At 28.3% G+C, this 18,881-nt stretch overlaps 2 protein-coding genes across 5 annotated transcripts in view; both read right to left on the minus strand.

The window, feature by feature from the left end:
• Positions 1–266: 266 nt before the first annotated feature.
• LOC113376553 (DNA-directed RNA polymerase III subunit RPC2) lies at positions 267–8,542 on the minus strand. The gene is made up of 23 exons (XM_026616514.1): positions 8,356–8,542; positions 7,354–7,685; positions 7,132–7,244; positions 6,898–7,073; positions 6,738–6,832; positions 6,494–6,586; positions 6,276–6,408; positions 5,795–6,046; positions 5,483–5,683; positions 5,061–5,223; positions 4,844–4,997; positions 4,667–4,767; positions 4,391–4,594; positions 2,951–3,015; positions 2,717–2,861; positions 2,534–2,638; positions 2,358–2,434; positions 2,121–2,201; positions 1,847–2,009; positions 1,602–1,760; positions 1,399–1,535; positions 891–1,054; positions 267–576 (listed from the first exon to the last, which is right to left on the minus strand). The coding sequence occupies exons 1-23, from the start codon at positions 8,437–8,439 to the stop codon at positions 357–359; spliced, it is 3,417 nt and encodes a 1,138-aa protein (XP_026472299.1). The 5' UTR covers positions 8,440–8,542; the 3' UTR covers positions 267–356.
• A 1,661-nt stretch (positions 8,543–10,203) lies between these two features.
• LOC113376681 (four and a half LIM domains protein 2) overlaps positions 10,204–18,881 on the minus strand; it is an 85,113-nt gene continuing 76,435 nt past the window's right edge. For 2 of the 4 annotated variants that reach the window (XM_026616688.1, XM_026616689.1), the window contains 3 exons: positions 12,220–12,389; positions 10,727–10,913; positions 10,204–10,560 (listed from right to left, as the gene is read on the minus strand). In XM_026616688.1, coding sequence (XP_026472473.1) covers positions 10,406–10,560; positions 10,727–10,913; positions 12,220–12,389 — 512 coding nt within the window. In that variant the 3' untranslated portion in view covers positions 10,204–10,405. Of the gene's footprint in view, positions 10,561–10,726; positions 10,914–12,219; positions 12,390–15,060; positions 15,299–18,881 lie in introns of those variants that run through there. The other 2 variants (XM_026616691.1, XM_026616690.1) reach the window with 2 other exon arrangements.

Below are 18,881 nucleotides of genomic sequence, written 5' to 3' on the forward strand. Positions count from 1 at the left end.
TGAGGCACACCTTTACATAATAAAATTTAATATAAAAAGACTGATAGTTGATTAATGGACATGACAAAGAATACCCTGTAAAAATATAAATTATTACCAAATGAAATATATTACAAAAATTATTAAATTGTACTTAATTTTGAAGACGGTTGAAATAAATGTTTAAAATACTTTTCTAAAGATTAGCGTGACAAATTGAAGAACATTTTACTTATCCAAAATATTTATTTATTCTATCACATACAACAAATATAAAATAACCCATGTACAAAAGTTGAGTTTCTAAGCAAAATATAGCCATTTATTGCTTGGACATTTATTTGAAAAAAAAAAAAAAACTAGATCAAAATACCAAATTATTTACAGTAGCTTCTGAGAATCAATTTTGGTACCATATTCATGCTGGTCATTTCCTGAAACAATAGTTTACATGCATATGGCACAGCAATCGTACTGACTGAAGCTGAACTGTAACAAGCATGACACCATCCTGTATAAGCAAGTCGGCCACATATATTGCATACATCCACATTAAACCCATCTGATGCAATCATGAGACGCTCTACCAGCAGCATACTACAATAAAAATTTCAATTTATTTGAAAATATAATGAATTTGTAGGAAAGCAACAAACATTATACATATGCATGAACATAACAGGTTGCTTAAATTACTAATGAAAACGCTATATAAATTAAGTACGCAAAAATACATAGATACCAATATAGTACCACCCTTTATCAAAATAAAAATCCATAAAATTCTGCTGTAACCTGATTGTCTAATAACGAAAATATTGCTCTTTATACTTCACAGAAATGTAGTTTAAATTGACATATCAAGAAAATTTAATTAAAAAAAATTGTAGATGTAATATTTAATATTATACCTTGCTCCATATGCTATGATGCAGTCACGCTCCATCTCACCAAGACGCAGACCTCCTTGTCTAGAGCGACCTTCTGTGGGTTGTCGTGTTAATACTGCACGGGGTCCTCGTGATCGAGCATGCATTTTATCTTGTACCATGTGCTTCAATTTTTGATAGTACACCTTTTTGAATAAAAAAGATCTTGTTTATGCTTATGGTCTTGTTTATGTTTTTATGAATGTAAAATACATCTATGTAATTAGATAAGATAAGAATGTATTACAGATCCATTTCAATTTGTGTAACAAAAACCTCTAGATGTGCTACAAAATTAACTTATGGAATCAGAAAGTTAATATTTTTAAAAACATTTGAAAAATCAAAGTTGAACTTATTAAAATTGCTGAACTATAATCATTTCAGTAGAAATTAAAAAAAAAATTCTTAAAATTGCTAATATTCAAATACATCAGTTTTTTTTATATAATTTTTTATATCTCTAATATTTTAATGATAGATAGCTTACCGGGCCAGAATAAATATAAGATTCCAACATTTCGCCCGTCACACCAGAATAGAATATATCTTTTCCCATATAGTTGAAATTATGCTTTACCAATTCTGCAGAAACATCTGAAACTTTAGAGCCACCAAAAGCAGTGCCTACAATAGAAAGATTTTGAAATTTTGTTCTATTTAAATAATTTGATTTATTTTTAACACACATACCATAATGAAACTTTCCCTCAAGTAATCCAGCCTTCCCTGCTAATAGTTCAATTGATTTCCCTACAGTCATTCGAGATGGAAAACCATGCGGATTCATGATCATATCAGGACAAATACCATAATCATTAAAGGGCATGTCTTCTTGTTCTACTATCAAACCTAGAAATATTTTAATGGAAAACAAACTTATATTAAAGGAGTGCAAAATATAATTTTCAAACAAAACTAATTGATGTTCAATATACCTGTGACACCTTTCTGGCCATGCCTAGAACTAAATTTATCACCAATTTCAGGCCTACGAGTCTGTCGTAGTAAAATTTTAATCAGAAAAGATTCTTCTGCATTGGCTGAGACCATTACTTTTTCAATGTAACTTGGTACTGAACATTTATAACTAATTGGCACCTATATTTTTAAGTATTTAGTAACATCACCAATTTTAGAAACATTAACAAATATATTCAATATAAATAATAAACCTCTACCTAATAATATAATAATATTAATATAATATACCTCTTTGTGTTCAACAGGCTTATTTTCGCCTGCCACCACTGGGTTCATTGTAACAAGTGGAACTTGCTTATTGACCAGGATCTAAAAACATTTTTTTTTTTGAACATTTTACTTTTGAACAATATGTTATTGTATGTGTTTGAACAATATGTTATTGTATTGTTAGGTATGTGAAAAAGATAACTAAAATTCAAGATTTATTTTGAAAACATTACAATTTAAGCAACTATAATTTACCTGTCTATCTGATATCATTTCTCCAGGAGAAGCTATTCCATCAGCATCTAGAGCTTCATGTTTAAAAATGGATTTTCCTACGTAATTTAAAAAACCATTTAAATAAAAAAATTGAATAATATGAATTAAAATATATTAATATAATAGCTTATAATATTTTATAGAATTTATTTCACCTGTAGTAGCATCCCTTAATGGTCCCATAATACGATCAAAAGTTTGGTTTGAATAGCGCTTCATCAAACATTTCGAATTCTTATATATTAAACATCTTCCATAACCTATAATGAAAAATATATTTTAATTTGTCAAGTATTTAACTTATAAATATAAAAATAAATTCAAGAATTCAAAATAACCTCTATCTATTGAGGCTTTATTTAAAATGAGAGCATCTTCAATATCATAACCACTGTAACTCATAACAGCTACTGTAGCATTTTGACCTGCTGGTAACTTATCAAAATTGGTTAATTCTATAGTACGTGTTTTCACCATTGGACACTACAAAATATGATAAAAATATTTTTTTGAATATATGTTTCGTGAATATATTATCATCATTTATTATTTATAACATTACAATCATTTACCTGTGGATACAAAATATTGTACATTAATGTATCTATCCTATTCCTTTGATTATATCCTATTGCGCCTGAAAATTTAATTTGATTATTATTTATTCAGAAGCTACATATTATACACCAAACTAATGTATATCATATAAATTCAGATTTATCTATGAAAAATGAACTAGTTGTAAGTGGATTTTTCTATTAAGGCAAGTTGCATGAACTTCCCGATATGTTTAAACAACCAACTTGATCAATAAGAAATCAATATATCAATTTATGAGTGATTTATAAATATACATAATTGCTCTAGAACGTCATAATGTAAAAAACTATTGCAGATTATTCAATTTTGAACAACTTTTTTTATTACACATTATTGAAAAACAAACACATACAGTCTAATATATACACAAAGTATTTTCTAGCTCGGCAGATTATTTCAAATTTTAAATAATTTTTATAATTCAATCACATTTTGTAAAACTATAGACTTTTAGTATGTTCATTAACCAGGTACTCTAGCCATATGAAATTTCATTAAAATCATTGAAAAAATTCTTTATAACAATTATGAAACAACGGTCTGACCGATCTTTGCCAAAAACTAATCAGCGCGCTTTCCAAATGATCTTTCATATAGTTTTTAAATGTTCAAAATGAATTCCGGATTTTTGGCTAAAACATGCACAAAAAATTCTGCGCTGTTCAGCTGATTCTGAAGGCTCAGCCGATTGTATAAAAAATCTAACGAATTCGAAGTTTCATCGAATGTAATCAGTTCAGCCGTTTTCGAGAGAACGTCGATGAAAGGTCTAATTTTACTTTCAGGCCAAAAAATACTGCTTATTTTTATCAAATTTCGATGAATTTCTAAAAATAAACGACTTTCCGTAAGCGCGTAATATTTTAGTACATTCTTTAAGACCATGATCTCTATCATCAAAAAAGTTTCATAAAAACCGTCGAAACGAAAATTTTCAAAGGCTAGTTACGAAAAATAGCCCGGCCGATCTTTACCAAAAACTAAAACGCTGACGAAAAATTTCACACTTTTCTGCTAGTTTTTAAAAAAAACTCGCGCATAACTAACCAACACTAATTCTAATCAAGTTACATCGAATGATTTTCACATTTTTGGAACCGGTTCAGACGTTTTCGCGAAAACGTCAACGAAAGATCAAAAATCGATTCAAATACATGTACAATCAATCACATAAAACGTAGAAAAAACGTAAAATTAGCAATATTTTACCAAAAACAAACTTCTCCCTTGGGAAGTTTGCAATTATTCATACTTCTCACTCACAATGATAAATAATAATTAATACAAGTTTTAAAAGATATTTTACTTATAAAATTTCAATAATAAGCATGAAGACAGTGAAGAAAAGTCAATCAATAAAATTTTGCATCTATATGATATTGAATATATTAAATAAAAATTTATAAGCTCACCCATTGCTTGCTTGCCCATAGCACATTGATATGTATTTCTGGGACTCTGGTTGTGATGTGGGTATGGCACTAAACCAGCACAAACGCCTAATAATGTGAAAGGCTCAATTTCTAAATGGGTAGTTATACTTGGCACTATTTCTGCTTCACAAAAAGCAATATTGCTATCATTTTCTTCATTTACGTCCAAATATTCAATCAACCCTTCAGAAAAGTCATGAATTTAGATAGTTCTTTGTTCGCATTTTTACAATAATTCAAAGATAATCAAATTACCATCATGCAGAAAGTCTTCAAAACTACGAACCCCTTGGATCAATTCATCAATGTGCTTCTTTTCAACTTTTGGACAACCACGTTCAACTATTATGTAAGGCCTGCGTTAATTAAAATTATTTTACTAAAATTGAATCATTCAAATAAAACATAATTGCAGTGCAAACAATTATATACCTGCAAAGTCTGCCACCATCACTGCAAATATAAACACATCTTTGGGTATAAGCTGTATAAATTGATACAAAACCATTGACTAAACCTCTTCTTCTCATTAAACGAAATATTCTGATCAATTTCTTATAATCTCTAACTATACCTAAGATATTACCTAAAAGAATAAATGAAATTAATATTTCATTTTATTTATCCATAGTTTATTCTGAAGCAGTACCATTTAAAAAAACCATGAAGACGCTTGTGCAGTTAATTTCTTTACCACTTAGCAAACGTATATCCTCAACTCCGGAGTTATATGCTAAACGTGCTACTGGTGCTTCTTCAACCTCAGTGGTTATGTGAGTCATCAATGCCAAATTTTTCACTAAACCGCATGCCTGTATGTATCATATTTTAAACAAATCTAACCAGAAAAATTCATTCTATAACTTAAAAAACAAAATTTTACACAACTTATATAAAAAATACGATAATTTATATAATTTTATATACAATATTTTGTTGCATGTTACTCAAACTTTATTTAGATTTAACAAAAAATATATACATGAATCAATAATATTATCCCTTTTAACTCGCTTAAATCCTTGCAAAATAATGAGGTAACTTTGAATAAACAAAATATACATAACAAACCTCGCCTTCAGGGGTATCAGAGGGACAAAGCATACCCCATTGAGAGGGTTGAAGTGATCGGGGACCAGATACTTTTCTAGTTTTTTCAAATTGTGAATTAACACGAGTCATCATACCAAGAGCTGAAATATAGCTTAATCTACTTAATACTTGTGTCACACCATGACGTTCCATTTTGAAGCGTTTTATTGTCCAATTACCCTAATAAATGCAAACATTCAAATTAAATTACTTGCATAGTTTAATGTATTTACTTAGATATTAATTGAACTACTTAAAAAATTATATTGCAAATGAAAAAATATAACTTACACTAGAAATAGCATATTCTAAACCTGAAGTTATCAAGTCCTGTCTCATGTGCTTAACAACATCGAACTGAGCTGCTTTAATTTTTGGTATGTTTTTATCAGCAATCATTTTTAATTCCCAATTAAATCTCTTGAATAGATCTTCAAACATTAGTGATAATAGAGAACCCGCTAACTCCAATCTCTTGTTTCCATAATAATCACGATCATCAACTGCTGCTTTATTAACTTGCGCTTCAATAATACGGCGAATCTAAAATAAATAATACCCCATTCAATGACATTCATAAAAATATAATTTTAATGCAAATAATATTAGTAGATATATTTTAGCTTAAAGAAGAATTAAATTGTACTGTAATACAAAGTAAGATATGAAAAAAAAAAAACATATTTGAAAGGGCATTTAAGCTAAATCTTATTTTGCATTTTTAATCTACAACAAGCAAAATATATTAACATCAATTAATGCAAAATTTTACCATTAAAGCTGCATATATTGACTTAGTTTTGAAATTAAAATCCTCAACAGGAACATGAGCTAGAACAGTTGTTGCTAATAATTCACGTGCCTCATCAGCTGGTGTTTTGTTTTTACTGTTCGCAATAGTAAATCTATAAAGAATAAAAATATAATTTACAATTAATAAACTTAATTGGTTTAATATAAAATAAAATAAATTAGATGTAATAAACATACCGTTTCACTTTCAATTTGGAACCAATATATTCTAAGGCTCTTTGTTGTGTGTAAACTGAATGATTAGAACTTTCTATTAGGGAAGGAGTAAATCTTAAAGAAAAATGTTTATTAATATATTTGCTATGTCTTGAAATCACGAAATTATTTAACTCAAAGTTCATTCAATATAGTTGCAATTGCATTATTTAATGCAATACAATTATCACCTCCTAATTATTTTCTATTATTTAATAAAGATTACCTTCTCACAGATTCGTCATCAGCTCCAACAAGTTGCACAATTTCCTGGTCACTCGTTACACCCATTGCTTTGAACATGATAGCCACTGGTATATCCTAAACATCAATATATTTTAAGCAAATATTTATTGATTTATATATTTACTAATATATGAATTTACATCCGTTAATGCGTTATGTCTCAAATAGTATTTTCCACGTTTTGCTATCATGTTTGTGCGAGACTTTTTCTCATGTGTAGAACTTGTTACTTGACATTGAATATAACCCTTAAATTCTTCTACAATCATTCGATTTCGAGATAGTTGTTCTTGTATGAGAATTACTTTTTCTTGTCCTAAAAAAAGAGTAACAAATAAAAACACTATACAAACCATGAGAATATTATTAGTTACCTTTAACAACAAAATAGCCACCCGGATCATGTGGGCATTCATTCATTTCGGCTAATTCAAATTGAGATTTATTTGTTAACACACAATTAGATGACCTCAACATAATGGGCATCCTTAAATTATAAATAACATTGTATTATTAGAATCATAACATATGATTGCAAACGAAATATAAATTATGTTTTTTGATCTTTGATCAAACTTTCATAACACTAGCTATACCTTCCTATTAGTAAATTATTCCTAATCACTCTCTGACTCCCTCTCGTATACTCTACATCAACTGTAATTGGAGCAGCATAATTCATATCACGTAAACGACACTCATGAGGAGTTGTTCCCTTGGTAATATTAAATCCTTCCTCTACATCAGGTGTTCCAACATATACATTTAAATATTTTAAATAAAATAAAGGGTCAGCATCACTTAGAACTTTGTCATTAGCTTGTACAATCTTCTTTATTTCAATGTTTATGAAATAATTGAAAGAATCAATGTGTTGCTTTACAAGGCCTTTTACCTTGAGAAATGCTGGAACTAACTTCCATTTTTCCTGCAATAATATCATTACATTTTTAACAAGCTGTACATCTTCTAAGTACATTTCAAATAGACAAAAAAGTATTTTAATTTCAACATCGCTTATATTCTCAATATATACAAATACATGTGTAGTATGCACACAAGAGATAGAAGAAATGTTATTACATCAAACCAAACAGTAGCTTGCTCGACATTTGACTTGGTGGCTCTTAATAACATTGTACCTATAGGCGCTCGTTTTGATATCAAAATTCTTATATAAAATAAGTAAATTAATTAAAATAGCACTAATATGTAAATCAACTATTAATTACTAATAAAGTTAATGTCGAAAAACTACTAAGTTATGTTAACTAGCATATTATTACATTTTACATAGAATTAGAAATGTTAGTACATTTAAACGAATTCAAAACTGCAATAAAAAATGAAAACTTGATCATATGCAATTGCGTGTTAATCTTAAGAATGTAGATGTCAAATTGGTTTAAAAAAAAATATGAATACCCCTTATCCCCAATCTGTTACATTGATACTAAAACTTAGTACCATTAAGATTTAATTAGTCAATATGAATGACACTTTTATTTTCCCTCATTTTTAGTAATCATTTATTTTGCAACGCACGTGTAGGATGCAATCAGTGAAGGAGTCTTTGAAACATTCTATAACTTGTTTACCTCAACGGCCTTGACAGGTTCACTCATTTGCTTAGAACCTGTCTTTTTACTATATATCGTGTTTTCACGTCCGATATCTCCCATTTTAACAATGAGATCAAATTTATTTACGAATCATAGAAAAACATAGTCTTGATGCATAACCTCACATATCCCACGACCCCACGACCACATAACTGTCATTCGCCAATCAGCGCACCCAACATGTTGCAAACAAATACATGCAGCCACCATACGCATACTAAAGGTAAGATCTTAGATAAGAAAAGGGTAAGATTTTCTCCTGGACCTGTTTGGTTCAGTTCATAGATATAGATAAACACAAATGCTTAATGCTTATTCCTAGATAATAAAATAATATATGCTTATTTATCTATGCACAAAAGTTCTGTTCATTAACCGTACTAACTGGTGACAAAATTCAAAAATGAATGCCTCATTGCCTCCTAAATAGTTAAACGTTATGTTTTAACCAGTTAGTAACTGAATTATAATAATATTACTGCTCGTTATTGAATTTAAAATAAAAAGAAGCAGAGTGAGCTTTTTATTATGTTATATTGCATGATAACATCAGATTATAACTTTGTATTCAAATGTATTTAATATATATTAAATTTTAATTTTAATTTAATTATATTAAATTTAAATATTTAAACTGAAACTTTTATTTGTATGCTGTATAAATATATATATATATATATATATATATATATATTTATACATAAGGCTATTTATATACGCATTATGTACATACAACAAATAATAATTATGTAATGATATTAATTATACAAATGAATGTATTTGAAACTAATGAAAATACAGTATTTAGATTGAGTTTTTTTTTTATTATCGTGTTTATTTGTATATAAATACAGTTTTGACAAGAATAAGTACCTATACACATTGATCAAAATAATATTCACTAAATTGCACAATCAAAATTTTAAGATCAAATATCAATAAACCAATTTCAATATATTTTCAATTCAACATTTCAATATTGATTTTCTATATAATACTATATTATCATCTTTGTTCTATTTTACTTTAACACGATTCATGTCGTTAAATGTATGTAATTTGAAAGCAAATACATTTTTTTTTAATTAAAAATTAAATTATTTACTAAGTAATTTGTTAAATGTAGTCATGTTGTAACGAAATGAAAAATTGGTAGTTGCATAACTCAATTTTACTATTCATAACTAGGTTAAGGCATTAAGGTGTTCCGAGCTTACTAGTGTTATAAAATCAAATATTTGATAATTTTACAATTATTTCTCTCAATAGATGACCATATTAACATATCAGATCTATCAAAATTATATATTTATATATATATATATAAATATATATATATATATATATATATATATATAAATATATCATGACATTAATATCATTTATCAACAATTTTTGTTAACTTATTCTAATTGTGAATATATTTATATGCAAGTGCAAAGATAGGTATAGTAATAACAATAACTGTATAAAACAGCCTATGTATGATTATTAAACAAGGCATGTTCGTGTGAATTATTATATATAATTTTTGTGACACTCCATACATCCGCCCATATAATTGCATACCTTTATTTACATTATTAACATAAATTATCCTAGGAAAAGAATAGTTATGCATACACAAATACATAAAGCGCATACTATTTATAAAATACATTAATTTGAAATAAAAGCTATATAAAATCTAATATGAAAATCATCAACAACTAAACAGTTTTATATTAATTTATTTAAAACAAAAATAAACAGCAATTTTTTAATAAAAACAATTGTAATTTAGTATATGTATAGTACTATATATAATATATATCGATTTTCTATATTAGTCAAATATATGTGTTAAGCATTTTTTTAGAGCATTCCTATTTAAAAATAAAATGTTACGTCAAATTTGAAAATTCCAAGTAAAAAAATAGTTTTTTTCTATATTTGAATTTTGATCGTTGTATTACTACGAATGTTGCCTTGAGATGTGCGTTCTATTTTGTAGAATAAATATCATTCGTAATGAATTAATTCGCGTTTAAGCCCTGTTTTTGGCGCAGTCCGGGCATATAATGTCGGCGCCGTCTGTGATGAAGCCACGGCCGACTAGAGAAGCTTTGCATGACGCGCAGGTGAAGCAGTCATTGTGCCAATGGCGATCTTCAAACGAGATGAAGCGAGTGCCACCAATTCCTGACAATGATCAAATACTAGTTAATATCATATACACATAATAGAATTCAATTCATTCTGTTGTCAAGATTCTAACTTATTCGGCTATTTAATTAAAATCACATCGTCTCCGAAATGGAGTTAGTCAATTGAGATGTGAAAAAAAAGTTTAGTGTCAACTATGTACCTGTAATGGGTTTGGTGCAAGCCGTGCATCTCTTAGCAAACAATTCACCGAAACATTCAGCACAGTACGGCTTTTCATCCCTGCTGGTGAATCGCTGACCAGCCAAAGAGGCTGAACAGTTGGTGCAAGTGAAGCACTCACGATGCCATGGTTCGTTCTTGTAAGTTACACCGCCAGAAGTGATAATCTGCCATATTAACAAACAAATTAATCATAATCTTACGACGAACAAATTTAAAAACAACATGAACCCATTCGAGACCGATTTACTTTACGAGGCTTACTTACTATAAGACCGGTTGCACACCGTGTGTGCAATAATATTAAGGAGCAATTATCAGTTATTCTGAGTACAATAGTCGTCAAAATATTTTTTTTTTGAATTAATAGTATCTGTAAAGTATAGAAAAACAAAATTTGGCATTGGTTTCAATGCGTACCAAAACAAAACAAAACATTTTGGTTGGAATTTTGAAATCTACGTTTTTAGAAAATAACAATGTAAGATCACTGTGCTTTTTCCTAAAAATGTATTTACAAATTGTATTTTTTTCATTACTGAGTTACATTACATTATTCCCTTTGAACATTTTTCTAAATATTTTTTTCTTGTTTATATTATTTTCTTCACTATTCAACTTATTTTTTTGACTTATTACTATTTCTTAAAAAAATTTCTTTGCATTATATTCTGTTCTTCATTATTGAAAGCGACATAACGATTTTATATTATCTAATTATTTTTAAAATAAATGTTTATCAATTTTAATTATGTCTTTTTATTTTATCTTACATTGCACACATGGTATTCAATCCGCTCTTCGCAATAAAAATTTTGTGAGGAGCGAGTTGCACACACGGTGTGCAATCATCTTATTTATGCAAATTTGCTTGGTTGATTTCCGTAGTAAACAACTTCTTTTTTTTATTAAAAATGAACAATATAAACAAAAAAAAATTCGCTCCTAGAGACCGCGTTCGAAAAAAATCGCCGTCTCGAATGGGTTAAACTTTAACTGCAGACATACATTAGCGACCATAACATATAACATAGATCTTATTACGATAATTTAACTTCCACCAAGAAAAGTTATTAATATCGTGAAAGTACAAGAATGATTTCAAAGACACATACTGATTATTTAGGCGTATTTAACTTCAAAAACATTTGATCCGTATTTTTAATTACAGCCGTTTCAAGTTATGAAGGAAGTTCTTAACATGTGCATTGTCCAGTTGTAAGATTTTTCCTAAAGCTTTTGATAATTTGTATACATTCCTTTGGTGTTTGGTGTTCCGAAGCATTACATATAAATTCTTGAAATACTTATAAGATTCCGTTTGAAATCTTATAAGATTCTGAGCAAAAATGTCAAGCTTTCAAGTAAAACTTTCGAAAAAATGTTGCATGCGATAATGATTTACTATGTGATGAATAATAGTGATATGATAGTAATGATATGTGAAGAATAATAGTATTTTTTTATGTCTACCTTATTGCATTTAATGCATCTGGTGGCGAACTTCTCCTCATAGCAGCCTGCGCAATAGATTTCCTGCTCACGAGGAATAAAGCTTTTGGTTCCGATAGCAGTCTTGCACACACAGCAGCAGAAACACTTTTCATGCCATTGACGAGTTTTGTACTCCATTTTTTTAGTACCTGGGGAAAAGTTTGTTATAATGAAAATATGTTTATGGCAAAGAGTATTAACCGTTATGAAAGTATAATATTAACCCAGTTCCTAACCTGAATAAATCAATTGGGTTTTTCGAATGGTCCATTTTTTTATATCAAACTATATTTAATGATTTACTTGCAATGACATGTGTGTTAATCCAACAATTTTTTGAACAAATATATTTAGTAAAATTTGTGAATTTAAATTTGAAAATATTAAATATAAATTTCCCAACCTTACTTAGGATAACTCGACTTTCACATCTTTATTACTTATAAACAATTGCTCTTTGTAATCTCCAAAATGCATCAAGCATTTCTTTAAGGAGTGCTTTTTTGTTTATTTTGCCATCGATATCTAGAATTGTATTTATATTTAGGAGTTTGAGGTTGTATATATATAGTGCATTTTTAAATTGCCCCAGTTAATTATAAAATTGACGAGATTGAGAGTCGTGGGAGACGTGGGACCTCACGGGACCCCCTTGGCCTTGGGTTTGGTTAGTATATTTAATAAATATACATAATCAAACCCGCTAGACCAGTGTATCCTAATGTCACAAAATAACCGTTCAGTTTATGGGTCAAGTGCAAGGTGGCACACTTTCTCAATACTATGTACTAAGTGATTCAAAAATTATTAACATCAAAGAGTAATATATAATATAGTCAAGATAATCCTAAGCAAAATGATAGCAATAAATTTAAAATCAACTGTCAAAACAAATAGACAAATCATAAATTTGTTATGAAACTGGAACCGCCAAGAGAGTCTACAAACAATTCAGAGACATCATTCAAGGACGTATTATAACAGTCAATTTGCTTACGTGAGAGTGGTGAATCATATGTATCATTAATAAAAAGTTTCAAATATTCCATCTGGTTGTATTTTATGTAATGAAACGCATTCCTCAATTTACAAAAGTTTCTTATTGGATTTGAATATGAATATGAAAAAAAATAAAAACGTTTGGAATATGCAATAAATAAATTAAAAGCACCATTTCGTGTTGATAATCATTAATATAATTATTGAAAATCAAATTCAATCATTCCAACAAATTGATAGATCTACAAGCAACGCAAGGGGCTTAATTATTATCATTATAAGTTCATCCAAGTGAGCCATGTGAATATTTCACACATTACCGATATTAGTTTGTTATTTAATAAACAATCAGATAAAAAGTTCTACAAGTTGTTTGAGAAAAATACCTATAATTTTACATTAGAGATAAATAAGATAAATCTGAATACGTACTATGTAGTACAAAAATAAAAACCATAATAATAAAAATCTATATTACTAACTTTTCTAAATATCTTCTCGCTTTTCTCATATACGGTTATGTATATTGAATAAATTTTGTTTTAGACAAAATGCATTATATGGTACAGTTTACCTTATATAAAAATCATTTAATAAATATCATTTAAACATTTAGGTCTTATTGCTATTAATATTTTAATTAATTTTGGCTCCAAATCTAGAACTTTATTTTTATTAGTTTAACAGAAATTGAACCTTCAGAAAGTAAAAAGATTTTTATTGGAATTATTGTTATTTGCAATATCATTTTCAAAAAAGTCATGGAAGTCATAATACACTCATAAGCTATGTCAGGAAAATCCTATCAAAACAGAGAGACATCGTAAAAATCTCTACATCAACAACTGCAAGTATAAAAATAAAAACAGTACTGATCAATCAACGAAAAATAATAAATAAGGATAATGTGTATCTAATTAGAAAAAAAGTAGTATTTGTCAAGAAATCTAAAAACTTGTTATTTGCATTACAAAATTTTGTCGAATATGTTTAGAAATAATAACAAACCCACTAAAATATTTGATTTGCAAACGAACGCCAAATTATCATATTTTAAAACTACAGTGAATTAAAATTTGTAATAAATTTATCAAATAAATAAAATGACTATATCAATGCAGTTAACCGAAAGACCAGAAAAACTTAATATTACTTTATAATGAATATTAATAATAACACAGAGAAATGTACATTGATCATTATTGTTTTAAACCGAAACTGATAAATTATAAATGTTGTTCTAAGGGTAGACATGGCAATGATCATATAACTAAAATATTATGAGCTAATAATGAAACTTGACTAATTCAGCTATTTAAATAATGTGTGATATTAAGTATGGAAAGACCGTCTTCACCATTTCCAAAAAAAAATATGCGAAGAGTTGTTGTAACATGGATTTTCATGATGTAAATATCTGTTGTAACAATAAATTACAACTCCAACAATGCAATACAACACTGAATTTAGTAGTATTTTTTGAATACTAGATACGTGCATAATCGATGAATAAATTTTCAGAATGACTATTTTGGGCGTTCGTAGCGCTTGACTTCGAACCAGGAGTTGCGGTTCAAGCCTGCGTTTGAGAATCTTGCAGCAGTGATATCAGTTTTCACTTGAAAATATAGATCTGAATATATTTTCAAATTAAAATAGCCTTTCGGGGCATTGTAACAATATCAAAATTGGGACTGTATTTTAGAAATATATATAATATAAATCTCGATTAGTAAAGACAATCATTGTATTGCCTTCTAAGAAGAATCAACTCAGAAATAAGCGTAGTTTAAAACTGAATTATATTCAGAATCAAAATACCTGGTTCCATGCTGGTAGGATCACCTAGCAGACAATCAGTTTCCAAAGCACAACTAAAAATCTTATCCTTCTCTTCAGCCATTGATGGCGGAAGGAAGGTGGACAGTATAGCAATATCCTTGTTATCTTCTTTGGCTTTCTTTATGCGGTCTTCGCCTACGGTTTTTGTTGTTAAACGAAGTCGCGATTTGAAATCTTTACTCAAAGTTTCAGCAGAGGACATTGTGTTCAAGACAAAAGTACTTTTGGTAATAGAATCGGTTTAATGATAATTGGAGTCGAACGTAACTAATTGTTATAATATAAAATTACGATAGTTTGGTTAAAATAAAATTCTCAAAACCAATTACAAACAGTCAGCTTTAATAGAGCATTCCTTATCCGTTTAATATTTTCATTGGATTTAATGATTATCAGTTATCGATGCAACTTTATAAACTGTTATTTTTTTAAGAGTAATTATCAAGTTTATATATTAGATTAATTTTGAGCACACTGGATATTAAAACTTGTTTGTTAAAATACAAAAATATGAAATTGTGGGAATGTACTTTTACAACACTTGTTTTAAATACAACAAAATTGATGGTATAATTTTGTTGTGAGGTACTTATTTGTTTTAATAATTAATATCACAGATCTTCAGTATTAAAATATAAACAATAGTATCACAACCGTAAATTGAATCGCCATGCCTTTTCAACAGTAACAGTTTCGTATAAAATCATTTCAAAAGGTAAACGATCCATATATTAACAAATTTTCGTTCCTTTGACAAAGCACAACATGTTTTTTGTATTACGTCGGATCGGCAAGGTCGATGCTGGTACAATTTCTGCGCGCGGCCAAAAGCAAACTGCGGAATCGCATGTTCGAAAAGCGAACAACACAGCCACGACGATTGCTGTTGTCCCTTTCACAGTTTTTTGTTGTTCTGAGCAAATTGTTAGCCGAACCGCTGGTGAACTCCGTGTTAAACTTATTCACGGACAATCTATATATTAATCAGTACCATTATCAATTCAAATTCGTTTCTTGACTTGGAATCTGGAGCAATCACGTAAAAGCTGATCTGAAGTAGCGAGCACAGTTAACTACAGCAGCACACTTTGCATTGCATACATTGATAGCGTAAGAACTTCAACAATTTTACTATCATCTGTTTTAAATTTATTATTACAAACAACAGATCTCACAATCTACAAAATTGTCTATTTTGATATTTAAGTTAACTTCCCGTAGGGTAAAATATAGTATTCCCCAAAAAAAAAATCTTTACGTACGTACCTCTTGCATATCTTTACGTTTCAAAGATTCCACAACATTTTGGCATACCTTAGAAAAAATGGATGTATGTGTGTGTGTGCAAATACAAATTTTCGTCTACGATTTCGTGCACATGGATCAACCGATTTAAATAATTCAAAAAACACTTGATTCGCATTGATGGGGCGACGTACTTTTTAGTTTAGTGCAAAGACAAGTCCAGCTGTTTCGAAGATAGCGGGAAAAAGTGCCAAAAATGGTAATTCAGTTTTTGAAATAACGAAGCGTCCGATTTAAATGATTCAAAAAACATTTTATTTGTTTTGACGAAATGAAATACTAATAAAATTTTTGGGAAGGCAGGTCCAACGGTTTTGAAAATCCAATAAAAAAGTAAATAAAACCGCTTAAAATGATCATTAGACATATGCACATCAAATTATCACACATTTTATAGAGTATTTAATAATAAGAACAAATTTTGTTTATATTTTTATGGGTTCCGTACCAATGTTTATCGTTTATATTGCGACACGGACCTTACGCGCTTCGATATTTCGTTTCTAAAACTGCTACAGAGTTTAATTATTAATCAATTCTTTTTAAAAATTTTCAAAATTCTCAAAAATCTATTTTTTCAGTTTTCAAAAAAATTTAAAGCTGTTTAAAAAAATGATTTTTGGTACGGGAAGTTCTAGAAATTTGTCTTAAGACACGATGCCATGCTCCATTAGTTTATATAATAGATACTTCAGTCATTACAAATATTTATTGAAAAGTAACCTACAAAGGTCGTAAAATAAAGCATATTTTTTATATATGAATTAAGAATAATTTTATTATTAACACATAATATGATATAATTTGGTGTATCAAATTGCAAAATTGTATTTATAAAATCAAATAATTTTTTTTCAAAATTTTAAATGTTGTTTCTAGTCTAGATTTATGGTCGATATATTTATAAGCTTCAAATATATTTACTATAGTTACTATTGGTAAAATGTTCTCAACAATAATAATAAGCAATATGCAATACTCAAACATTTGATTTAGCCTATTTACCAATACGAGTAAGTTTTTGCTTATTATAATATAAACTTCAATCAAAAGTGAAACACCGCAGTAAATTTTCAACAACGAGTTTCGATAGCTGATGTAACAATTTATTTGATAGTATATTTCTGGTAAAATTATAGAGAAAATTATAAATAAATTATTGCCAGTTTTTCACACTAATTAGATGTAAAACAGTCATCTTAATGAAATTATTTACAAAAAGATTTTTCTAATTTTCAAAAAAATGATCAAGAGATATTAAAAGGCACTAACGATTGCTGATCGGCTCTACAAACATTTAAAATCCTACGATAAGTCCTGATTTTAGTATTTTCATTTCAGTGCCAAAAAACAATACGCACTTTTACTACGTAATGCAAGGATAGGTTCTACGTCAGCTCTCCATCTATTATGATCTCATGCTCTCCAATACGTAATGCTTATGAATTCATAGTGATGATTCATTAACGAATATAATTACGATTCAATATAAATAATACATCAATATTTACAACAAATTATTTACAAATTTGATAATTCAGCAGCCAATTATGCGTTTATTAGGTATACAAATTTAACATTATTTACGCAAGATGGTGAAAACGGAGCAAGAACTAACAAAAAATCACCCAGGTTATAAAAGATGAGTGATATATATATATATATATATATATATATATATATGTATATATATATGATTTAGTAGTTATTTTTGATGGCGATACATCAATGAAAAAAATCTAAAAATAGTGAAAAAATTGATATAATCAGGTAATTATAAGATTTGTGGATTGGTATAAAAATTATAAATACAAGAGAAAAATTAACAGAACAGCCACACTTAACAACAAAAAGATAATAGAAGATAGTAGAGGTATTAGCTAGTTTCTATACCAATCTGCTATATTTTATTATTTTTTTGTAGTAAAGTGTTGCTGTTCTATTAATTTTTCTCTTATATTTATAAAAATTAAATTAAATAGCCTCATATATAAATAATAAACGATAACAATTATTTATTTAGTACGCGTTTCGAGAAATAAACATCTCATCTTTCAGCTAAATGGCTGACGAAAAAGGGGAAACCCCATTCAAAAAGTTCAACCGCGTTAATCAAGTTCTCATAAAGTTGCAATCGCAAAATTTTACGCCAATTTTACCCCCCTTCTGTATATATATATATATATATATATATATATATATGCCGATGCTGCCCACAACCATTTAACTTTCCAATTAGAACCTCTGACTACGTAACTGCGTCTAGATGTTTTTCTTAATTGATATACTGAACTTGAAATAAAGAAAATCACTAGAGATCCTATTTAAACTTGTTCACTAATAATTGAAAATAATTTTTTTTGGCAAATAATGTATATATATATATATATATATATCAATATATGCGTGTGTGTGTTAAATGGTAGAGTCTTGGATTTGTAAATATTTTGTAGAGCTTCGAACAAAGAATCCACATGGAATAAAAACAAAAAAAA

This window comes from Ctenocephalides felis, unplaced genomic scaffold, assembly GCF_003426905.1.
Source record: "Ctenocephalides felis isolate EL2017-DRISC unplaced genomic scaffold, ASM342690v1 CF-g0.4_SCAFFOLD_01886, whole genome shotgun sequence".
Taxonomy (NCBI): domain Eukaryota; kingdom Metazoa; phylum Arthropoda; class Insecta; order Siphonaptera; family Pulicidae; genus Ctenocephalides; species Ctenocephalides felis.